The sequence below is a fragment of the Xenopus tropicalis genome, chromosome 6, assembly GCF_000004195.4.
Source record: "Xenopus tropicalis strain Nigerian chromosome 6, UCB_Xtro_10.0, whole genome shotgun sequence".
Taxonomy (NCBI): Eukaryota; Metazoa; Chordata; class Amphibia; order Anura; family Pipidae; genus Xenopus; species Xenopus tropicalis.
The window spans coordinates 7,049,797-7,073,723 of NC_030682.2; the positions used below are offsets into that span (position 1 = coordinate 7,049,797).

At 51.2% G+C, this 23,927-nt stretch overlaps 1 protein-coding gene across 4 annotated transcripts in view; it reads right to left on the bottom strand.

Annotated features, from left to right (window-relative positions):
* cspg5 (chondroitin sulfate proteoglycan 5) overlaps positions 1-22,926 on the bottom strand; it is a 44,755-nt gene extending 21,829 nt beyond the window's left edge. For 2 of the 4 annotated variants that reach the window (XM_031903799.1, XM_031903796.1), the window contains exons 1-2: positions 22,680-22,925; positions 16,116-17,697 (exon numbers count right to left, since the gene is read on the bottom strand). In XM_031903799.1, coding sequence (XP_031759659.1) covers positions 16,116-17,697; positions 22,680-22,749 — 1,652 coding nt within the window. In that variant the 5' untranslated portion in view covers positions 22,750-22,925. Of the gene's footprint in view, positions 1-16,115; positions 17,698-22,679 lie in introns of all 4 variants that reach the window. The other 2 variants (XM_031903797.1, XM_031903798.1) reach the window with 2 other exon arrangements.
* Positions 22,927-23,927: the final 1,001 nt, after the last annotated feature.

Here is a 23,927-nt window from a genome sequence, read left to right on the forward strand (position 1 = left end):
AGGCTATTATCCCCCACTGCTACTATAGGCACCATCCCTCCCTACTATACCTGCTATCCCACAGCCCCAGTCCCTTCCCAGAGGCTATTATCCCCCCACTGCTACTATAGGCACCATCTCTCCCTACTATACCTGCTATCCCACAGCCCCAGTCCCTTCCCAGAGGCTATTATCCCCCCACTGCTACTATAGGCACCATCTCTCCCTACTATACCTGCTATCCCACAGCCCCAGTCCCTTCCCAGAGGCTATTATCCCCCCACTGCTACTATAGGCACCATCTCTCCCTACTATACCTGCTATCCCACAGCCCCAGTCCCTTCCCAGAGGCTATTATCCCCCCACTGCTACTATAGGCACCATCTCTCCCTACTATACCTGCTATCCCACAGCCCCAGTCCCTTCCCAGAGGCTATTATCCACCCCACTGCTACTATAGGCACCATCTCTCCCTACTATACCTGCTATCCCACAGCCCCAGTCCCTTCCCAGAGGCTATTATCCCCCCACTGCTATTATAGGCACCATCTCTCCCTACTATACCTGCTATCCCACAGCCACAGTCCCTTCCCAGAGGCTATTATCCCCCACTGCTACTATAGGCACCATCTCTCCCTACTATACCTGCTATCCCACAGCCCCAGTCCCTTCCCAGAGGCTATTATCCTACTGCTACTATAGGCACCATCTCTCCCTACTATACCTGCTATCCCACAGCCCCAGTCCCTTCCCAGAGGCTATTATCCCCCCACTGCTACTATAGGCACCATCTCTCCCTACTATACCTGCTATCCCACAGCCCCAGTCCCTTCCCAGAGGCTATTATCCCCCCACTGCTACTATAGGCACCATCTCTCCCTACTATACCTGCTATCCCACAGCCCCAGTCCCTTCCCAGAGGCTATTATCCCCCCACTGCTACTATAGGCACCATCTCTCCCTACTATACCTGCTATCCCACAGCCCCAGTCCCTTCCCAGAGGCTATTATCCCCCCACTGTTACTATAGGCACAATCTCTCCCTACTATACCTGCTATCCCACAGCCCCAGTCCCTTCCCAGAGGCTATTATCCCACTGCTACTATAGGCACCATCTCTCCCTACTATACCTGCTATCCCACAGCCACAGTCCCTTCCCAGAGGCTATTATCCCCCCACTGCTACTATAGGCACCATCTCTCCCTACTATACCTGCTATCCCACAGCCACAGTCCCTTCCCAGAGGCTATTATCCCCCCACTGCTACTATAGGCACCATCTCTCCCTACTATACCTGCTATCCCACAGCCCCAGTCCCTTCCCAGAGGCTATTATCCCACTGCTACTATAGGCACCATCTCTCCCTACTATACCTGCTATCCCACAGCCAAAGTCCCTTCCCAGAGGCTATTATCCCCCCACTGCTACTATAGGCACCATCTCTCCCTACTATACCTGCTATCCCACAGCCCCAGTCCCTTCCCAGAGGCTATTATCCCCCCACTGCTACTATAGGCACCATCTCTCCCTACTATACCTGCTATCCCACAGCCCCAGTCCCTTCCCAGAGGCTATTATCCCACTGCTACTATAGGCACCATCTCTCCCTACTATACCTGCTATCCCACAGCCCCAGTCCCTTCCCAGAGGCTATTATCCCACTGCTACTATAGGCACCATCTCTCCCTACTATACCTGCTATCCCACAGCCCCAGTCCCTTCCCAGAGGCTATTATCCCCCCATTGCTACTATAGGCACCATCTCTCCCTACTATACCTGCTATCCCACAGCCCCAGTCCCTTCCCAGAGGCTATTATCCCCCCACTGCTACTATAGGCTCCATCTCTCCCTACTATACCTGCTATCCCACAGCCCCAGTCCCTTCCCAGAGGCTATTATCCCACTGCTACTATAGGCACCATCTCTCCCTACTATACCTGCTATCCCACAGCCCCAGTCTCTTCCCAGAGGCTATTATCCCACTGCTGCTATAGGCACCATCTCTCCCTACTATACCTGCTATCCCACAGCCCCAGTCCCTTCCCAGAGGCTATTATCCCCCCACTGCTACTATAGGCACCATCTCTCCCTACTATACCTGCTATCCCACAGCCCCAGTCCCTTCCCAGAGGCTATTATCCCCCCACTGCTACTATAGGCACCATCTCTCCCTACTATACCTGCTATCCCACAGCCCCAGTCCCTTCCCAGAGGCTATTATCCCCCCACTGCTACTATAGGCACCATCTCTCCCTACTATACCTGCTGAAAGAACCACAGTCTGTTTCCAGCTCCAGGGTTACATTTATAGTACAGACTGGAGACAAATATTGTTGTTTCTGTACCAAAGATGCTTAATGAAGTGGCACATAAACACATAGGAAACATTAACCCACAGCCCAACATTATCATCTCTTTGGCTCTAATGCAGACGCAGTTATAAGCCCGGCCCTGTCTCTATTCTCTGATATATATATATATATACTGTATATTCCCTGCCACTGCAGTTCCGCTGCCTCCACCCATAGATCCCACCAGGTGAGTGCTGAAGGGTTAATATGTGTATAATGGGGGAGTATCGGCTTCCGGCTCCTTTGGCTGAGCTACAAATGCACCAAGATAAAAATATGCTCTTTGTTCTCTGTGGAGATATCACATTCTATGGTTCCTATTCATCCTGCGCTTCCTGCGCTCGTATCCACTGCCTCTCCCGCCGGCATCGGGCACATACCCATCTCCCTGTGTCTTTATATCCCATAATATGCAGCATGTGTGGGTTTATATATGCCCGGGGGCCAGGCTACTACTGGGGCTTGTGCCTGGAGAGGTTACTAGGTAGCAGGGCCAACTGGAGAAAACAACCGGGTAAAGAGCCTGCACAGACCGGGCAGGAGAGACAGGGTTACCTGGTGATGTTACTAGAGAAGAGACAATGACTACTGGACAGTTTTACTAGTGATGTGCAAGATATGGAGACCAGGTGACCAGGCAATGCTACGGAAAAGTTGATTGGGTTATCTGATACCCCACTGAGGTAGAATCCAGGTTACCAGATAAAGTGCCTGCAGGAGAGACCAGGGCGTAATTTATCCAAAGAAGAGTCGGAAATTCTTGGGTAAAGAAAAGAACAGGTTACCAGGTAATGCCCCTACAGATAAGAACAGGTTACCAGGTAATGCCCCTACAGATAAGAACAGGTTACCAGGTAATGCCCCTACAGATAAGAACAGGTTACCAGGTAATGCCCCTACAGATAAGAACAGGTTACCAGGTAATGCCCCTACAGAAAAGAACAGGTTACCAGGTAATGCCCCTACAGATAAGAACAGGTTACCAGGTAATGCCCCTACAGATAAGAACAGGTTACCAGGTAATGCCCCTACAGATAAGAACAGGTTACCAGGTAATGCCCCTACAGAAAAGAACAGGTTACCAGGTAATGCCCCTACAGAAAAGAACAGGTTACCAGGTAATGCCCCTACAGATAAGAACAGGTTACCAGGTAATGCCCCTACAGATAAGAACAGGTTACCAGGTAATGCCCCTACAGAAAAGAACAGGTTACCAGGTAATGCCCCTACAGAAAAGAACAGGTTACCAGGTAATGCCCCTACAGAAAAGAACAGGTTACCAGGTAATGCCCCTACAGATAAGAACAGGTTACCAGGTAATGCCCCTACAGAAAAGAACAGGTTACCAGGTAATGCCCCTACAGAAAAGAACAGGCTACCAGGTAATGCCCCTAAAGATAAGAACAGGCTACCAGGTAATGCCCCTACAGATAAGAACAGGTTACCAGGTAATGCCCCTACAGATAAGAACAGGCTACCAGGTAATGCCCCTACAGATAAGAACAGGTTACCAGGTAATGCCCCTACAGATAAGAACAGGTTACCAGGTAATGCCCCTACAGATAAGAACAGGCTACCAGGTAATGCCCCTACAGATAAGAACAGGTTACCAGGTAATGCCCCTACAGATAAGAACAGGTTACCAGGTAATGCCCCTACAGAAAAGAACAGGTTACCAGGTAATGCCCCTACAGATAAGAACAGGCTACCAGGTAATGCCCCTACAGATAAGAACAGGTTACCAGGTAATGCCCCTACAGATAAGAACAGGTTACCAGGTAATGCCCCTACAGATAAGAACAGGTTACCGGGTAATGCCCCTACAGATAAGAACAGGCTACCAGGTAATGCCCCTACAGAAAAGAACAGGTTACCAGGTAATGCCCCTACAGAAAAGAACAGGCTACCAGGTAATGCCCCTAAAGATAAGAACAGGCTACCAGGTAATGCCCCTACAGATAAGAACAGGTTACCAGGTAATGCCCCTACAGATAAGAACAGGCTACCAGGTAATGCCCCTACAGATAAGAACAGGTTACCAGGTAATGCCCCTACAGATAAGAACAGGTTACCAGGTAATGCCCCTACAGATAAGAACAGGTTACCGGGTAATGCCCCTACAGATAAGAACAGGCTACCAGGTAATGCCCCTACAGATAAGAACAGGTTACCAGGTAATGTGTTACCTGGTTTGCAGATCACCTTCCTGAAGAAGAGACTTGATTACTGCTCTGTTCCGTTACTATGCAATAACCACCCAGTCACCTGACCAGGTTACCAGATAAAATGGCGGAAGAATATAGAAGGTTACCCAGTAATGTTCCTAAATAGGAGACCAGGTTACCAGATAACAAGGCAGAAGTAGATAGCGGGTTACCAAGTAAAGTATGGGGCCCCCGACAGGCCCCCCCGACTGGTATCTGGGCAAAAATAGGCCACAGGTTGAACGGACCAGATTGATTTTTCCTCGCTTGGACTTTTATCCCCTTTATTACAATGCAGTTGTTTGGCCCTAGGGCAATAGCTTGGTATCTCCCACCCAGGGTGGGCATATGGGGGCAAGATTTGTTGTTTGGCGACCCTGTGAAATGAACTAATCTTACCGTGTATGGCCACCTGGAGTTTCAGAGAGGAGATGAGGTTACCCAGTAATGTTCCTATAGAGACCAGGTTAGCTGCTAACAAACCAGAGGAAGAAATCATTCTACTAAGTAATGTTCCTGAGGAGACGACCAGATAACTAGTCAGAAGTAGCCAGCGGGTTACCCAGTAATGTTCCTATAGAGACCGGGTTACCTGATAACAAACCAGAACAAGAGGAGGTTGGGTACAGTATAAGGGGAGAGTAACTTTACTATATATCCTGTAAAGGCGATGTATCTACGTAGTAAGAGCCCGCAGAACCCAACCCATGCCCCACAGCTGCCCACTCGTACCCACACCGGCCTTGGCACCCTTATACCCAGGGATCTAAGCCCCCCCAAATCTCCTGCAGGAAGATGGAAGTGGGTATCTTGGGCCCAAGGGGCAGGAGGTGGGTGAATGAGAACTGGAGATAACTCTGCCCACAGCTGCCTATGGTTCCTGAATAGACAAGAAGCCCAATTTGCGGCCCCCCGGCTCTCATAGAACTGCGACAGCTGGAGGGACACGGGTCACGGCTTGGTATATATATATATATAGGGGCCGGGTCCCATATTGGCCGGGACTGGGGCAGCGGGCACAGCCATCAAGTGCAACCCATAAATGTCACAGTTCCTACAAAGCTTCTATCTGATCCAGTGGCAAGTCCTGATCCAGTGGCAAGTCCTGATCCAGTGGCAAGTCCTGATCCAATAGCAAGTCCTGATCCAGTGGCAAGTCCTGATCCAGTGGCAAGTCCTGATCCAATAGCAAGTCCTGATCCAGTGGCAAGTCCTGATCCAGTGGCAAGTCCTGATCCAGCAGCAAGTCCTGATCCAGTGGCAAGTCCTGATCCAGTGGCAAGTCCTGATCCAGCAGCAAGTCCTGATCCAGCGGCAAGTCCTGATCCAGCGGCAAGTCCTGATCCAGTGGCAAGTCCTGATCCAGTGGCAAGTCCTGATCCAGCGGCAAGTCCTGATCCAGTGGCAAGTCCTGATCCAGCGGCAAGTTCGGATCCAGTGGCAAGTCCTGATCCAGTGGCAAGTCCTGATCCAGCGGCAAGTTCGGATCCAGTGGCAAGTCCTGATCCAGCGGCAAGTCCTGATCCAGCAGCAAGTCCTGATCCAGCGGCAAGTCCTGATCCAGCGGCAAGTCCTGATCCAGCGGCAAGTCCTGATCCAGTGGCAAGTCCTGATCCAGCGGCAAGTCCTGATCCAGTGGCAAGTCCTGATCCAGTGGCAAGTCCTGATCCAGCGGCAAGTCCTGATCCAGTGGCAAGTCCTAATCCAGTGGCAAGTCCTGATCCAGCGGCAAGTTCGGATCCAGTGGCAAGTCCTGATCCAGCGGCAAGTTCGGATCCAGTGGCAAGTCCTGATCCAATAGCAAGTCCTGATCCAGTGGCAAGTTTGGATCCAGTGGCAAGTCCTGTTCCAGTGGCAAGTCCTGATCCAGTGGCAATTTCGGATCCAGTGGCAAGTCCTGATCCAGCGGCAAGTCCTGATCCAGTGGCAAGTCCTGATCCAGCGGCAAGACCTGATCCAGTGGCAAGTCCTGATCCAGCGGCAAGTCCTGATCCAGTGGCAAGTCCTGATCCAGCGGCAAGTCCTGATCCAGTGGCAAGTCCTGATCCAGCGGCAAGTCCTGATCCAGCGGCAAGTCCTGATCCAGCGGCAAGTCCTGATCCAGCGGCAAGTCCTGATCCAGCGGCAAGTCCTGATCCAATAGCAAGTCCCAATCCAGAGATATCCAGAAAGGAAACACCTGGTTCTCCCCTGATTGGTCCCCGCCAGTAGAAGGGAGCGGCAGCCAGACATTAGGATCTCAGTGCCGGGCACAAAGGCGCCTCTGATGAGTTCCTCCCCCGGGGGGAACATTTGGAAACGTTCCGCTCACTTCCTGCTCAGCCCAGATGTGGAGGGTCCCTGAGACAAAAGCTGCAGGGTGAGAGCTTGGTCAGGAACGGGGGAGAGTCCAGAACGTGGCGGAACAGAGCCTCGGTTATTGCAAGATGGCCGCCTTGTCCTTCTATAACAACCCCAGCCAGCATATAGTACTGAAGATGGTACTGTGATACCCCAGCCAGCATATAGTACTGAAGATGGTACTGTGATACCCCAGCCAGCATATAGTACTGAAGATGGTACTGTGATACCCCGGCCAGCATATAGTACTGAAGATGGTACTGTGATACCCCAGCCAGCATATAGTACTGAAGATGGTACTGTGATACCCCAGCCAGCATATAGTACTGAAGATGGTACTGTGATACCCCAGCCAGCATATAGTACTGAAGATGGTACTGTGATACCCCAGCCAGCATATAGTACTGAAGATGGTACTGTGATACCCCGGCCAGCATATAGTACTGAAGATGGTACTGTGATACCCCGGCCAGCATATAGTACTGAAGATGGTACTGTGATACCCCAGCCAGCATTTAGTACTGAAGATGGTACTGTGATACCCCAGCCAGCATATAGTACTGAAGATGGTACTGTGATACCCCAGCCAGCATATAGTACTGAAGATGGTACTGTGATACCCCAGCCAGCATATAGTACTGAAGATGGTACTGTGATACCCCGGCCAGCATATAGTACTGAAAATGGTACTGTGATACCCCAGCCAGCATATACAGTAGTACTGAAGATGGTACTGTGATACCCCAGCCAGCATATAGTACTGAAGATGGTACTGTGATACCCCGGCCAGCATATAGTACTAAAGATGGTACTGTGATACCCCAGCCAGCATATAGTACTGAAGATGGTACTGTGATACCCCGGCCAGCATATAGTACTGATGATGGTACTGTGATACCCCAGCCAGCATATAGTACTGAAGATGTTACTGTGATACCCCAGCCAGCATATAGTACTGAAGATGGTGCTGTGATATCCCAGCCAGCATATAGTACTGAAGATGGTGCTGTGATATCCCAGCCAGCATATAGTACAGGAGATGGAGCTGTGATACCCCAGCCAGCATATAGTACAGGAGATGGAACTCTGTGATCATTACCTGTGAGACCCCAGCGAGCATATAGTACTAAAGATGGTACTGTGATACCCCAGCCAGCATATAGTACTGAAGATGGTACTGTGATACCCCGGCCAGCATATAGTACTGAAGATGGTACTGTGATACCCCGGCCAGCATATAGTACTGAAGATGGTACTGTGATACCCCGGCCAGCATATAGTACTGAAGATGGTACTGTGATACCCCAGCCAGCATTTAGTACTGAAGATGGTACTGTGATACCCCAGCCAGCATATAGTACTGAAGATGGTACTGTGATACCCCGGCCAGCATATAGTACTGAAGATGGTACTGTGATACCCCGGCCAGCATATAGTACTGAAGATGGTACTGTGATACCCCAGCCAGCATTTAGTACTGAAGATGGTACTGTGATACCCCAGCCAGCATATAGTACTGAAGATGGTACTGTGATACCCCGGCCAGCATATAGTACTGAAAATGGTACTGTGATACCCCAGCCAGCATATAGTACTGAAGATGGTGCTGTGATATCCCAGCCAGCATATAGTACTGAAGATGGTGCTGTGATATCCCAGCCAGCATATAGTACTGAAGATGGTGCTGTGATATCCCAGCCAGCATATAGTACAGGAGATGGAGCTGTGATACCCCAGCCAGCATATAGTACTGAAGATGGTGCTGTGATATCCCAGCCAGCATATAGTACTGAAGATGGTGCTGTGATATCCCAGCCAGCATATAGTACAGGAGATGGAGCTGTGATACCCCAGCCAGCATATAGTACAGGAGATGGAACTCTGTGATCATTACCTGTGAGACCCCAGCGAGCATATAGTACAGGAGATGGAGCTGTAATGCTCCGGCCAGCATATAGTACTGAAGATGGTACTGTGATACCCCAGCCAGCATATAGTACTGAAGATGGTACTGTGATACCCCAGCCAGCATATAGTACTGAAGATGGTACTGTGATACCCCAGCCAGCATATAGTACTAAAGATGGTACTGTGATACCCCAGCCAGCATATAGTACTGAAGATGGTACTGTGATACCCCAGCCAGCATATAGTACTGATGATGGTACTGTGATACCCCAGCCAGCATATAGTACTGAAGATGTTACTGTGATACCCCAGCCAGCATATAGTACTGAAGATGGTGCTGTGATACCCCAGCCAGCATATAGTACAGGAGATGGAGCTGTGATACCCCAGCCAGCATATAGTACAGGAGATGGAACTCTGTGATCATTACCTGTGAGACCCCAGCGAGCATATAGTACAGGAGATGGAGCTGTGAGACCCCAGCCAGCATATAGTACAGGAGATGGAGCTGTAATGCTCCGGTTAGTTCCCAAGCAATGGCAGACATTGTGCAATGTAAGCTGTTTATCTGGGTCCCCACAAGCTGCTGCAGAAAGCCCAGTACCAGGGGTGGAGCTTACAGGGGCTTCTGGGTGCAGCGCCCCCACCCTCTGGCTCCAGAATTCACAGACCCAATCAATGCCATGTACATACAATGCCCAAAGTGGAAAATGATACACAATGAAAGGTACTGGCCGAGTTCTGGAACAATAGGCCCATTCTACTCCCAAGACCCTCTCGCTACCTGTGCCTGGGACCCTAATGGCCGGCTTCATGTAGAACCGACACACACACTCCATAGGGGAGGGGGGTGCCCTCTGCATTTGCCCCCTGTGCCCATGACTTTCCCAGGTTTCCATGCCAACCCTGCCGCTAAAATCACCCTCTCTCACAGTCACTGAGGTCTCTTACTCAGCCCAAGGGGGGCAAAATGTTGGGCAATGGGTCCTTCTTCATGATATCCCCTCCTATGTGAACTAGAGGGCCAAGGGGGCCACGGTACCCCCAAATGCCCCCCTGGTTGGGCGAGAACATCTTCCCGCAGCAGCAAACTCCCCCACCGTCTGAAAGCATCACTGTGCCTGTCCCCCCAAAGCCAGGGGACCCCAGGAATCAGGCAGACGGGGCAAAGCGGGGGTTCCTGTAGCTGCACTTAGTATTTCCCTGCCTATTGAGGTGTAATGGCTGATTTTATCAATAGGTTGGAGAAATAATGAGCTTTAGCCGCCGAGGGCTTTCAGGGTTATTGATCCAGCGAGGCGGCTGCCTATTGCCCCAGGGAGCGATCTGAATGGGATCAGAAACACTTTTACTGTTTAACTCCTTGTGGCCCAGAGGGCTTGCGATTGCCTGGAGCCTATTTGGCTCTTGCTCTTGTTGGACTACAAATCCCAGCATACTCTGCCCTAAAGGCCTGAAGGGGGCAAAGTGGGATATTCCAAACATATGTCAATACCGCTCCAATAACAATTATCACTTTGTGAGAATCCCTATAACCTGACTGCCCCTTCTATAAAGAACCCCTTCCTATGCTGATGGTGAAATCTCCTTTCCTCTGGTCTCCATGGTTACCCTTTAAATGGATTACAATTCAATTAAGTTTCAAGCTCGATCTCCCTGAGCAAACGAACGCCCTGAGATCTGCACGGGACGCAGAGGGAAACCCATACGGGCGGGGGGGGGGGGGCAAAACGTGTTTCTAATTAGTAAGATCAACTTTTCAGGTGGGGGGATTCCAGTCATTCCATCTGCACAGTCAGCATTTGCCCTGTGCCCCATAGATGGGCATTATCCCCCCTGCAAGGTGCGGTGCCAGGGGCTGGGGGGCACTTCCACTCTTTCACTGGCTGCTCCAGAACATGTTGCCCCCAGTATGGCCGCTGCACCGCTTCCCAGGTAAAACCCCCAATACACAAATAAACCCCAGCCAATTGCCTTCTAGGTCCAACTGGCCTTGTACCTGCCCCCCTGCTGGTGGCGCTATGCACCCACACAGGATCTATATAAAGGCACAAGGCTGCAGGCTGAGTTATACAGGGAACTCTGAGTATCACTCATGTATTATAAGGGATAATGTACCCCCTACTGTAAATGATAAGGATATTAGCAGTCACTGAGGGGTTCTGTGCCCATATAAAGGCACAAGGCTGCAGGCTGAGTTATACAGGGAACTCTGAGTATCACTCATGTATTATAAGGGATAATGTACCCCCTACTGTAAATGATAAGGATATTAGCAGTCACTGAGGGGTTCTGTGCCCCCCATATAAAGGCACAAGGCTGCAGGCTGAGTTATAAGGGGAACTCTGAGTATCACTCATGTATTATAAGGGATAATGTACCCCCTTCTGTAAATGATAAGGATATTAGCAGTCACTGAGGGGTTCTGTGCCCATATAAAGGCACAAGGCTGCAGGCTGAGTTATACAGGGAACTCTGAGTATCACTCATGTATTATAAGGGATAATGTACCCCCTTCTGTAAATGATAAGGATATTAGCAGTCACTGAGGGGTTCTGTGCCCATATAAAGGCACAAGGCTGCAGGCTGAGTTATACAGGGAACTCTGAGTATCACTCATGTATTATAAGGGATAATGTACCCCCTACTGTAAATGATAAGGATATTAGCAGTCACTGAGGGGTTCTGTGCCCATATAAAGGCACAAGGCTGCAGGCTGAGTTATACAGGGAACTCTGAGTATCACTCATGTATTATAAGGGATAATGTACCCCCTACTGTAAATGATAAGGATATTAGCAGTCTGAGGGGTTCTGTGCCCATAATAACGCCATGACAATGGGCAGTGGTTATGTTGGCACAGGGAATACCCAGAGCTGTGTAGGTTCCGGCTGTAGAGCCGGGAATGATGGGACTCGGCGCTGCCGCTCAGTCCTTTTCCTACAACAGATTCTGGGAATTCTTTCCATATGAAACGGGCAGAACCACAAAAAGGAAATGAAGTGAAACCGGAGAATTTCCTTTGGAATTTTGGAAGGGAGTGCGTGGAATCTTCCCAAGGAATCACAATACAAAATCTGCATCGGAGCCTGTTTAGTGAAGTACTGGCTGATTTAAAGGGGCGCCGCCTACAGGGGCAGATCTGGGGGGGCTTTTATCAGCAGCCCCGGGGATTATAAACATGAGAATAAAGGAAATGTCCAACTTGTCTCCAAGCAAAGCTGCCGTGCTGCACTTTCTAACACAAGGTTATATATATATATATATATATATATATACAGGCAATGCAGCATTCAAACATGTAAAAGACACACGGGGGTCATTCACAAGGATTTTGGCACAAGAGCTTGCACTTAGTTCTCATGCAGAGGGTCTGGCTGCCGAATTCATGGGAGCAAGAAAATTCACTTAGGCCTATAGGCAGGGGCAAAGGGCAACAGAATGGCAGATTGGGCCCAGTGTTGCCCTTTGCACCCCGCCTCGCAGTTTATAACTGACCCCTGCAGCTTCAGGTGACTGAGTAGGGAAAACCATAGAGAGGGATCAGTCCGGCTGTCCATACACCGTTTGGCTACAATATGGCACCACCAAGCCAACGGTTCCAAAGCAAATTCAATGGGGTTGCCCTCCATGATTATCCACGTTCAGTCAGAAACCAAGCGAATCAAGGAAGGGGAGGAAGGGTGACAAGAAACAGGGGGGCTCATTCATCAACACTGGGGGAAGTAACCCATGGCAACCAGCAGTAATCAGCTGCAGGTAGAGTAGTGAATGGGGTAACCTGGGGTACCTGGGGGCCGGCCCGAAACCTGCAGTACCTGCGGGTCAGGCAGGCCAATGACTGGGGTAAGTGGTGGGTCAGATTTTTCCCATGGCCCCCCCTGCCCATGCAGTTTCTGCTCCTCTGCCCACTCACCATCACTCATATATACTTGTGCCCACCCCTACCAGGAAGTATAGGGGGCCCAGGAAGTATAGGGGGCCCAGGAAGTATAGGGGGCCCAGGAAGTATAGGGGGCCCAGGAGGAATAGAGAGCCCAGGAAGTATAGGGGGCCCAGGAAGTATAGGGGGCCCAGGAGGAATAGAGAGCCCAGGAAATATAGGGGGCCCAGGAAGTATAGGGGGCCCAGGAAATATAGGGGGCCCAGGAAATATAGGGGGCCCAGGAAATATAGGGGGCCCAGGAAGTATAGGGGGCCCAGGAAATATAGGGGGCCCAGGAGGAATAGAGAGCCCAGGAAGTATAGGGGGCCCAGGAAATATAGGGGGCCCAGGAGGAATAGAGAGCCCAGGAAGTATAGGGGGCCCAGGAAATATAGGGGGCCCAGGAGGAATAGAGAGCCCAGGAAGTATAGGGGGCCCAGGAAGTATAGGGGGCCCAGGAGGAATAGAGGGCCCAGGAAGTATAGGGGGCCCAGGAAGTATAGGGGGCCCAGGAAGTATAGGGGGCCCAGGAAGTATAGGGGGCCCAGGAAGTATAGGGGGCCCAGGAGGAATAGAGAGCCCAGGAAGTATAGGGGGCCCAGGAAGTATAGGGGGCCCAGGAGGAATAGAGAGCCCAGGAAATATAGGGGGCCCAGGAAGTATAGGGGGCCCAGGAAATATAGGGGGCCCAGGAAATATAGGGGGCCCAGGAAATATAGGGGGCCCAGGAAGTATAGGGGGCCCAAGAAGTATAGGGGACCCAGGAAGTATAGGGGGCCCAGGAGGAATAGAGGGCCCAGGAAGTATAGGGGGCCCAGGAAGTATAGGGGGCCCAGGAAGTATAGGGGGCCCAGGAGGTATAGGGGGCCCAGGAAGTATAGGGGGCCCAGGAGGAATAGAGGGCCCAGGAAGTATAGGGGGCCCAGGAAGTATAGGGGGCCCAGGAAGTATAGGGGACCCAGGAAGTATAGGGGGCCCAGGAAGTATAGGGGACCCAGGAAGTATAGGGGGCCCAGGAAGTATAGGGGACCCAGGAAGTATAGGGGGCCCAGGAAGTATAGGGGACCCAGGAAGTATAGGGGGCCCAGGAGGAATAGAGGGCCCAGGAAGTATAGGGGGCCCAGGAAGTATAGGGGACCCAGGAAGTATAGGGGGCCCAGGAGGAATAGAGGGCCCAGGAAGTATAGGGGGCCCAGGAAGTATAGGGGGCCCAAGAAGTATAGGGGACCCAGGAAGTATAGGGGGCCCAGGAGGAATAGAGGGCCCAGGAAGTATAGGGGGCCCAGGAGGAATAGAGGGCCCAGGAAGTATAGGGGGCCCAGGAAGTATAGGGGGCCCAGGAAGTATAGGGGGCCCAGGAAGTATAGGGGACCCAGGAAGTATAGGGGGCCCAGGAAGTATAGGGGACCCAGGAAGTATAGGGGGCCCAGGAAGTATAGGGGACCCAGGAAGTATAGGGGGCCCAGGAAGTATAGGGGACCCAGGAAGTATAGGGGGCCCAGGAGGAATAGAGGGCCCAGGAAGTATAGGGGGCCCAGGAAGTATAGGGGACCCAGGAAGTATAGGGGGCCCAGGAGGAATAGAGGGCCCAGGAAGTATAGGGGGCCCAGGAAGTATAGGGGGCCCAAGAAGTATAGGGGACCCAGGAAGTATAGGGGGCCCAGGAGGAATAGAGGGCCCAGGAAGTATAGGGGGCCCAGGAGGAATAGAGGGCCCAGGAAGTATAGGGGGCCCAGGAAGTATAGGGGGCCCAGGAAGTATAGGGGACCCAGGAAGTATAGGGGACCCAGGAAGTATAGGGGGCCCAGGAGGAATAGGGGGCCCAGGAAGTATAGGGGGCCCAGGAAGTATAGGGGGCCCAGGAAGTATAGGGGGCCCAGGAAGTATAGGGGGCCCAGGAGGAATAGGGGAAGTATAGGGGACCCAGGAAGTATAGGGGACCCAGGAAGTATAGGGGGCCCAGGAAGTATAGGGGACCCAGGAAGAATAGGGGACCAAGGAAGTATAGGGGGCCCAATAAGTATAGGGTACCCAGGAAGTATAGGGGGCCCAGGAGGTATAGGGGGGCCAGGAAGTATAGGGGGCCCAGGAAGTATAGGGGGCCCAGGAAGTATAGGGGGCCCAGGAAGTATAGGGGGCCCAGGAGGAATAGGGGACCCAGGAAGTATAGGGGACCAAGGAAGTATAGGAGGCCCAGGAAGTATAGGAGGCCCAGGAAGTATAGGAGGCCCAGGAAGTATAGGGTACCCAGGAAGTATAGGGGGCCAAGGAAGTATAGGAGGCCCAGGAAGTATAGAGTACCCAGGAAGTATAGGGGCCCCAGGAAGTATAGGGGGCCCAGGAAGTATAGGGGGCCCAGGAGGAATAGGGGACCCAGGAAGTATAGGGGACCAAGGAAGTATAGGAGGCCCAGGAAGTATAGGGGGCCCAGGAAGTATAGGGGGCCCAGGAAGTATAGGGGACCCAGGAAGTATAGGGTACCCAGGAAGTATAGGGGGCCCAGGAAGTATAGGGGACCAAGGAAGTATAGGAGGCCCAGGAAGTATAGGGGGCCCAGGAAGTATAGGGGACCAAGGAAGTATAGGAGGCCCAGGAAGTATAGGGGGCCTAGGAAGTATAGGGGACCCAGGAAGTATAGGGTACCCAGGAAGTATAGGGGGCCCAGGAAGTATAGGGGACCCAGGAAGTATAGGGGACCAAGGAAGTATAGGAGGCCCAGGAAGTATAGGGTACCCAGGAAGTATAGGGGACCAAGGAAGTATAGGGGGCCCAGGAGGTATAGGGGGCCCAGGAAGTATAGGGGGCCCAATAAGTATAGGGGACCCAGGAAGTATAGGGGGCCCAGGAAGTATAGGGGACCCAGGAAGTATAGGGGACCAAGGAAGTATAGGGGACCCAGGAAGTATAGGGGGCCCAATAAGTATAGGGGACCCAGGAAGTATAGGGGGCCCAGGAGGTATAGGGGGCCCAATAAGTATAGGGGACCCAGGAAGTATAGGGGACCCAGGAAGTATAGGGGGCCCAATAAGTATAGGGGACCCAGGAAGTATAGGGGACCCAGGAAGTATAGGGGACCAAGGAAGTATAGGGGACCCAGGAAGTATAGGGGGCCCAATAAGTATAGGGTACCCAGGAAGTATAGGGGGCCCAGGAGGTATAGGGGGCCCAGGCAGTATAGGGGGCCCAGGAGGTATAGGGGGCCCAGGAGGTATAGGGGGCCCATGAGGAATAAGGGGCCCAGGGGGACACTCATTGATAAGCAGTTTCAGTATAAGGTTTCAGGGGGCCCTAAAATGACTTTTCTGTGGGACCCAAATGACAAAAAAGGGCCCTGCTGTTACTGTGTTGGCCCCTAGGGGGCCCCGACCCAATGGATATCAGAATAGTACACATTTACCTGCCTTACCTGCAAAATGCCCCCGTATTCTCCACAATGTAGCACTGCCCCCCGTTGTAGCAGTAGGTGGGGTAGATGTCGCACAGAGACCTGCAGGAGTTGTTGCGCCGCACGTATCCATTCCTGCACTCCCCGCCGGTGCCGCCGCTGTCGTTCATTCCCGCCTGAGACAAATCCTTACTGCTGTCTGGGTGGAACTTGGGGTGCCCGTCCCCCCCGTACAGGATAAAGGTTTGATGCGGATTGTGTTGCCTTCCCGTCGGCTTCTCGTCCACCATCGCCGTCTGTACCTTTGGCGTAAGAGTGGCGGCTTTGGGCACATTGGCCACATCCCTCGCCCCAGTATCGTCATCGTCTATGTCGTCCGTATCCTCGATATCATCGTCATCGTCGTCGTCCTCGATTCCCCCATCGTCATCTCCGTCCGCGTAGAAAGACGTCGTTGGGTAGAAATCAGATTCGTCAAAGGGCGTAAAATCGTCGTAAAGTTCCGGCATTGGCCACGGAACCTTCTTGTCGTGTTTCTTCTTGGTGGAGTCCCCGCCGGGGACGGAGGAACCGGGGAAGCGGCCGAGACCACCGTGTCCGTCTATATTGAACAGGTCGTAGTAGTCAAAGTTGATAAGGTCATCGACGGCGTGATCTGGGGGGGCCTCCGAGGCCTTGTCTTGGCCGACCGGTGCCACACTGGGGCCAACGGGACTTTCTGTTTTATCAGTAACCATGGCGACGTCTGTGCCCCCCTGAGCTCCCTGTGCAGCCAACGGATTGGTCGCTCCCTCTGGAACCAATTCTGGAGCCTTTTCTGGTCTTTGGCCGCCTTGGCCGTGGGGGTCAGTATCTGAAGATGAAGGAGACTGGAGAACGGTTTCCCTGGACACTTGGAGGAGATGGTCGATTTCGGCCGAGTCGGGGCTGATGGCTTTGGCCGTTGGATTGACAAGCCCCTTGCTGGGCGTAACAGTTGCCTGGGAGGGAGAGGCAGTCGTCTTGTCCAAAAACTCCCCCAAATCCCAGTCTTTCCCCGGGGGGCTCTCGTACGCCCCCTGCTGACCTTGCCCTCGGTCTCCACTCCCAGCATCCTCTTGGCTTTCTGTGGCTGAAACAATTCCGCTTTTCAGTAATCTCTTTCTAATTTCCAAGTCCAAAGCTTCCCGGCTAAAGGGCCAAACCATTCCGGTAACGGGTTCCTCCTCCTCCTCCCCATTGCTCTGTGCCAGCAAGGACCTCACCGGCGGCTTCCGATCAATGTCTTCCCCCCTGCAGTCGGCACAGGTTGATGACTTATTGTTCCCAGTAGCCGGCCCACTGGGATGGGGGGTATAAGGGCTGTCTGTAGTGGCCACTGGGCTACCTGTTGCCCTTCCAGCAAAGCCCTCTGCTTCAGTTGAAAGGTTCTCCTGTGACTTTCCAGCCGTGGTTGGACTCCAAGGACTTCTCCCACCTACAAAGTCTTCTCCACCAGACTTTAATTCTCTCTCCACCGCTTTTACACCCGCCACGACCCCCTCGGAAATGCCTGCGGCTGGTTGGCTGTAGGAATTATCCGCCTCTGGGCCAAGGTTCTCCGTCCCTGTTCCAGTTTGAGGTTCTAGGTTCCAGGTGGTCGGAAGAAGAGAAGTAGAAAATGCAGAGAAAGAGAGAGAAGAAAGAATAAGGGGCAATGTAATAAGGTTGCACGGTGCAATCAGTAAATAAAGGCAACAATGGGCATTTGGTACCGGAACACCTGGGAGGCTGGGATGTTGCAGCCCATAAACCTGGAGGGATCCCAGTTACCCATTTGTGGGCGGAGTACTGGCCTAGAACGATGTACAGAGGGTGACAATTAAACTAATAAAGGGATTAGAGGCTCTTGGGGGGCCACACATCAGCTTCAAGGAAGGGCCCGATGCTCCTCTAGGCGCCCAGAAGGCTACGGGAATCTAACATGAGCCCAGGATGGGGCCAAGGGGGGGGGGGGTTTATCCTTCTCTAAATTCAGTAGAATTATAGGTCTGGCCTGATGGTTATATATGTGTCTTCCATCAACCTCAACAACTATGTACACAACCCATTCCAATATCTTTATTATATATAAGCTCACACCCCATATATTAACCCTATACTTATTATAAATAAAGGTTCTTTGGAAATGGAACAAACAAAGCTTTATCCAGATATAAATGCTGCCAAATTCAATCCCTCTGTGCAGGAAGCGAGAGGTGCACAGTAATAACCGCCCCCCCCCCCCCCGGGCTGCAGTCTCATTGAGATCCTTGCACGTGTCTGCAGTCGCTGCAATAAGGAATGCGACGACATGGAATAGAGACAGGATAAGAGATGGATGGGGCAAGGCAGGGGCAGGGGGTGGGGACGCCTCTTTGGGAACAGGTGTAGGTGCCAGGGGCAGGGGGTGGGGACGCCTCCTTGGGAACAGGTGTAGGTGCCAGGGGCAGGGGGTGGGGACGCTCTTGGGGAACAGGTGTAGGTGCCAGGGGCAGGGGGTGGGGACGCCTCTTTGGGAACAGGTGTAGGTGCCAGGGGCAGGGGGTGGGGACGCTCTTGGGGAACAGGTGTAGGTGCCAGGGGCAGCCATTGCTGAGCTATGAGCACAAACATGGCTGAGGCCATTAGACATTCAGAGCATGTTCTGATGCACTCACATTGGTTACCAGCTCTCTCTCTGCCTAGTTACCGGCTCCACAAAGGCAACTCAGTGTCTGCACCTCATCTGGAATCTACTGCCCTGGCGCTTGCACGGGGCTCACTACAGCCCCACAATGGGCAATTAGCACCCACCATCATAAACACACAGGTGCATGCTGGGACTTGTAGTCCAACGACAGAACATCTCCAAGGGCACCGAATTCAGGGAGGGGACAAAGGGGGATTTGCTTTGGGTAAATGTACTCAATGCCAGAGACTCACAGTATATTATTATATTATGAGCCGTCCAACTGTAACTCCCAGACTGTGGGAGGGTTTCTGGCTGTTGCAGTTTAACAATAGCTGGGGGGGGGCACAATACTGATTTTATATAAAATCAATAAACATGAAATTATCCAAGCCCCCCCCCCCCTTCTATAGGTTGGAATGTCCTGTACAATGGTAGATTCCTACACATCCCTAGTAACACCGGCCTATAGGGGGAGGGGGGGGGGGGAAGCGCTTCACTTAACCCTTTCCTCCCCGTGCAGCTGCTCTCTATGGAAGGGCTGTTCCCTGTTGCAAGGGATGGAGTTGCTAGGGCAATCAGTGGTGCAGCGTAAATGGGGTTAATACCCCCCCTTCCTTTCTATTGAGCCCAGCAGTTTGGGGTTATTTAACCCTTTTCATGGCTTTTGTATTGACAGGCCCCTCCCAGTCAGGCTCTGACATGCTATCTTTCCATCTACTGTGCATATTCCTATTGTGTATACTGTATATATCTATATACTCACACCCAGAGCCCAGAGCATTCCATTCATACATCTCATTGGCTCACCTTAATATGTAGCACGTGTGTGTGTGTGTGTGTGAGGGAAAGTCAGTGTGTGAATAATAGGGTGTGTGTGTACATGTATGTACCTATGTATGTAGGTGTGTGTGTGTGTACATGTATGTACCTATGTATGTAGGTGTGTGTGTGTGTACATGTATGTACCTATGTATGTAGGTGTGTGTGTGTGTGTACATGTATGTACCTATGTATGTAGGTGTGTGTGTGTGTGTGTACATGTATGTACCTATGTATGTAGAGGTGTGGGTACCCATGTATGTAGGGGTGTGGGTACCCATGTATGTAGGGGTGTGGGTACCTATGTATGTAGGGGTGTGGGTACCCATGTATGTAGGGGTGTGGGTACCTATGTATGTAGGGGTGTGGGTACCCATGTATGTAGGGGTGTGGGTACCCATGTATGTAGGGGTGTGGGTACCCATGTATGTAGGGGTGTGGGTACCCATGTATGTAGGGGTGTGGGTACCTATGTATGTAGGGGTGTGGGTACCTATGTATGTAGGGGTGTGGGTACCTATGTATGTAGGGGTGTGGGTACCCATGTATGTAGGGGTGTGGGTACCCATGTATGTAGGGGTGTGGGTACCCATGTATGTAGGGGTGTGGGTACCCATGTATGTAGGGGTGTGGGTACCCATGTATGTAGGGGTGTGGGTACCTAAGAAGTACATACATATATACATGGGGCAGGGCGTGGGGTAACAATGCATATATACATGGGGCAGGGCGTGGGGTAACAATGCATATATACATGGGGCAGAGCATGGGGTACCAGTCAATATGTATATAGGGCAATTAATGGGTGCAACATGGGGTAACAGTGAAGATTTATGGGGTAGTGCATAGAGTAAGAGTGACAATATATCAGGTAATTTATATACACTGGGTGCCAGTAAATATATAATTTGCCAGTGAAGAACCAGTATTTATACAGTATATGTATATACAGTGCCAGGGAATATACATGGGGTGCCAGTTTGTGTATATACAGTGCCAGGGAATATACATGGGGTGTATATACAGTGCCAGGGAATATACATGGGGTGCCAGTTTGTGTATATACAGTGCCAGGGAATATACATGGGGTGTATATACAGTGCCAGGGAATATACATGGGGTGCCAGTTTGTGTATATACAGTGCCAGGGAATATACATGGGGTGTATATACAGTGCCAGGGAATATACATGGGGTGTATATACAGTGCCAGGGAATATACATGGGGTGTATATACAGTGCCAGGGAATATACATGGGGTGTATATACAGTGCCAGGGAATATACATGGGGTGTATATACAGTGCCAGGGAATATACATGGGGTGCCAGTTTGTGTATATACAGTGCCAGGGAATATACATGGGGTGTATATACAGTGCCAGGGAATATACATGGGGTACCAGTTTATAAATATATATGGATAAAAGCCAGTCTGTGTGCCAGTTTGTGTATATACAGGGTGCCAGTGAATATACACAGTGAGATATATATATGCCAGGGATTATATATATCTATAAGGGGTGTCAGTGAATTGATATATGTAATAAAAAATTGGGTGTCAGTGGATAGATATAAATTGGGTGTCAGTGGGTATATTTATAAATGGGGTGCCAGTGGGTATATATATAAGTGGGGTGCCAGTGGAAAGAAAGATATATATACATGGGGTGCCAGTGGGTAGATATATATATATATATATACATGGGGTGCCAGTGGGTAGATAGATATATATACATGGGGTGCCAGTGGGTAGATATATATATATATATACATGGGGTGCCAGTGGGTAGATATATATATATATATACATGGGGTGCCAGTGGGTAGATAGATATATATACATGGGGTGCCAGTGGGTATATATATATATATATATACATGGGGTGCCAGTGGGTAGATATATATACATGGGGTGCCAGTGGGTAGATATATATACATGGGGTGCCAGTGAGTATATATATATATACATGGGGTGCCAGTGGGTATATATAAATATATATATATGTGGGGTGCCAGTGGGTATATATATATATATATATAAGTGGGGTGCCAGTGGGTATATATATATATATATATATATAAGTGGGGTGCCAGTGGGTATATATATATAAATGGGGTGCCAGTGGGTATATATATAAATGGGGTGTCAGTGGGTATATATATAAATGGGGTGCCAGTGGGTATATATATAAATGGGGTGCCAGTGGGTATATATAAGTGTGGTGCCAGTGGGTAACTATACATAAATAGGGGTGCCAGTGGGTGTATATATATATATAAATAGGGGTGCCAGTGGGTGTATATATATATAAATAGGGGTGCCAGTGGGTGTATATATATATATAAATAGGGGTGCCAGTGGGTGTATATATATATATAAATAGGGGTGCCAGTGGGTGTATATATATATATATATATAAATAGGGGTGCCAGTGGGTGTATATATAAATAGGGGTGCCAGTGGGTATATATATATATATATATAAATAGGGGTGCCAGTGGGTGTATATATATATATAAATAGGGGTGCCAGTGGGTATATATATATATATATAAATAGGGGTGCCAGTGGGTATATATATATATATAAATAGGGGTGCCAGTGGGTGTATATATATATATAAGTGGGGTGCCAGTGGGTATATATATATATATAAATGGGGTGCCAGTGGGTATATATATAAATGGGGTGCCAGTGGGTATATATAAGTGTGGTGCCAGTGGGTAACTATACATATAAATAGGGGTGCCAGTGGGTGTATATATATATATAAATAGGGGTGCCAGTGGGTGTATATATATATATAGGGGTGCCAGTGGGTGTATATATATATATATATAGGGGTGCCAGTGGGTGTATATATATATATAGGGGTGCCAGTGGGTGTATATATATATATAGGGGTGCCAGTGGGTGTATATATATATATATAAATAGGGGTGCCAGTGGGTGTATATATATAAATAGGGGTGCCAGTGGGTATATATATATATATAGGGGTGCCAGTGGGTGTATATATATATATAGGGGTGCCAGTGGGTATATATATATATAGGGGGGCTGCACACGGTGCGGCAGAAGATGCAGAACGTACCTGCCCGGAGGAGGAGGAGGAGAGGGCACAGCAGGGCTGCCAGGCTCCAGCATCTCAGGCGGGAATCCATAGTGGCCAATAGGGCGAGCAGTGAGGGTGAGAGCTGGGCAGAGATGGGCAGAGATGGGCAGAGCTGGGTGCCAGGATCAGAGCCGCTGCCCGGGCATGGTGGTCCCGACTCACTGAGCAGCGGGGTCCGGCCGAGCCGCCTCACTCCGCCTATAGACAGGGAGGGGAATGGGGGGAGGAGGGGGCTGAAAGCGGCTGGGGGGGCTTCTCTCTCTCCCCCCGCCCACCGCTATTTGCTGCCCGGATTAATTGCTCTTTAATTAACTGCCCATTAGAGTGAGTGGGGCTTTATGGCTGCGCCGGGAGGAGAGACTAGAGCTCACCCTGCCAACCCGGTGTGTGTGTGTGTCCTACCCCTATGTGTGCCCTCCCCCTGTGTGTGCCCTCCTACCCTACCAACCCCTGTGTGTGCCCCCCTACCCTACCAACCCCTGTGTGTGCCCTCCTACCCTACCAACCCCTGTGTTTGTGCCCTCCTACCCTACCAACCCCTGTGTGTGCCCTCCTACCCTACCAACCCCTGTGTGTGTGCCCCCCTACCCTACCAACCCCTGTGTGTGCCCCCCTACCAACCCCTGTGTGTGCCCCCCTACCAACCCCTGTGTGTGCCCTCCTACCCTACCAACCCCTGTGTGTGCCCTCCTACCCTACCAACCCCTGTGTGTGCCCCCCTACCAACCCCTGTGTGTGCCCCCCTACCCTACCAACCCCTGTGTGTGCCCTCCTACCCTACCAACCCCTGTGTGTGCCCTCCTACCCTACCAACCCCTGTGTGTGCCCCCCTACCAACCCCTGTGTGTGCCCTCCTACCCTACTAACCCCTGTGTGTGCCCCCCTACCCTACTAACCCCTGTGTGTGCCCCCCTACCCTACTAACCCCTGTGTGTGCCCCCCTACCCTACCAACCCCTGTGTGTGCCCTCCTACCCTACCAACCCCTGTGTGTGCCCTCCTACCCTACTAACCCCTGTGTGTGCCCCCCTACCCTACTAACCCCTGTGTGTGCCCCCCTACCCTACCAACCCCTGTGTGTGCCCCCCTACCCTACCAACCCCTGTGTGTGCCCCCCTACCCTACCAACCCCTGTGTGTGCCCCCCTACCCTACCAACCCCTGTGTGTGCCCTCCTACCCTACCAACCCCTGTGTGTGCCCCCCTACCCTACCAACCCCTGTGTGTGC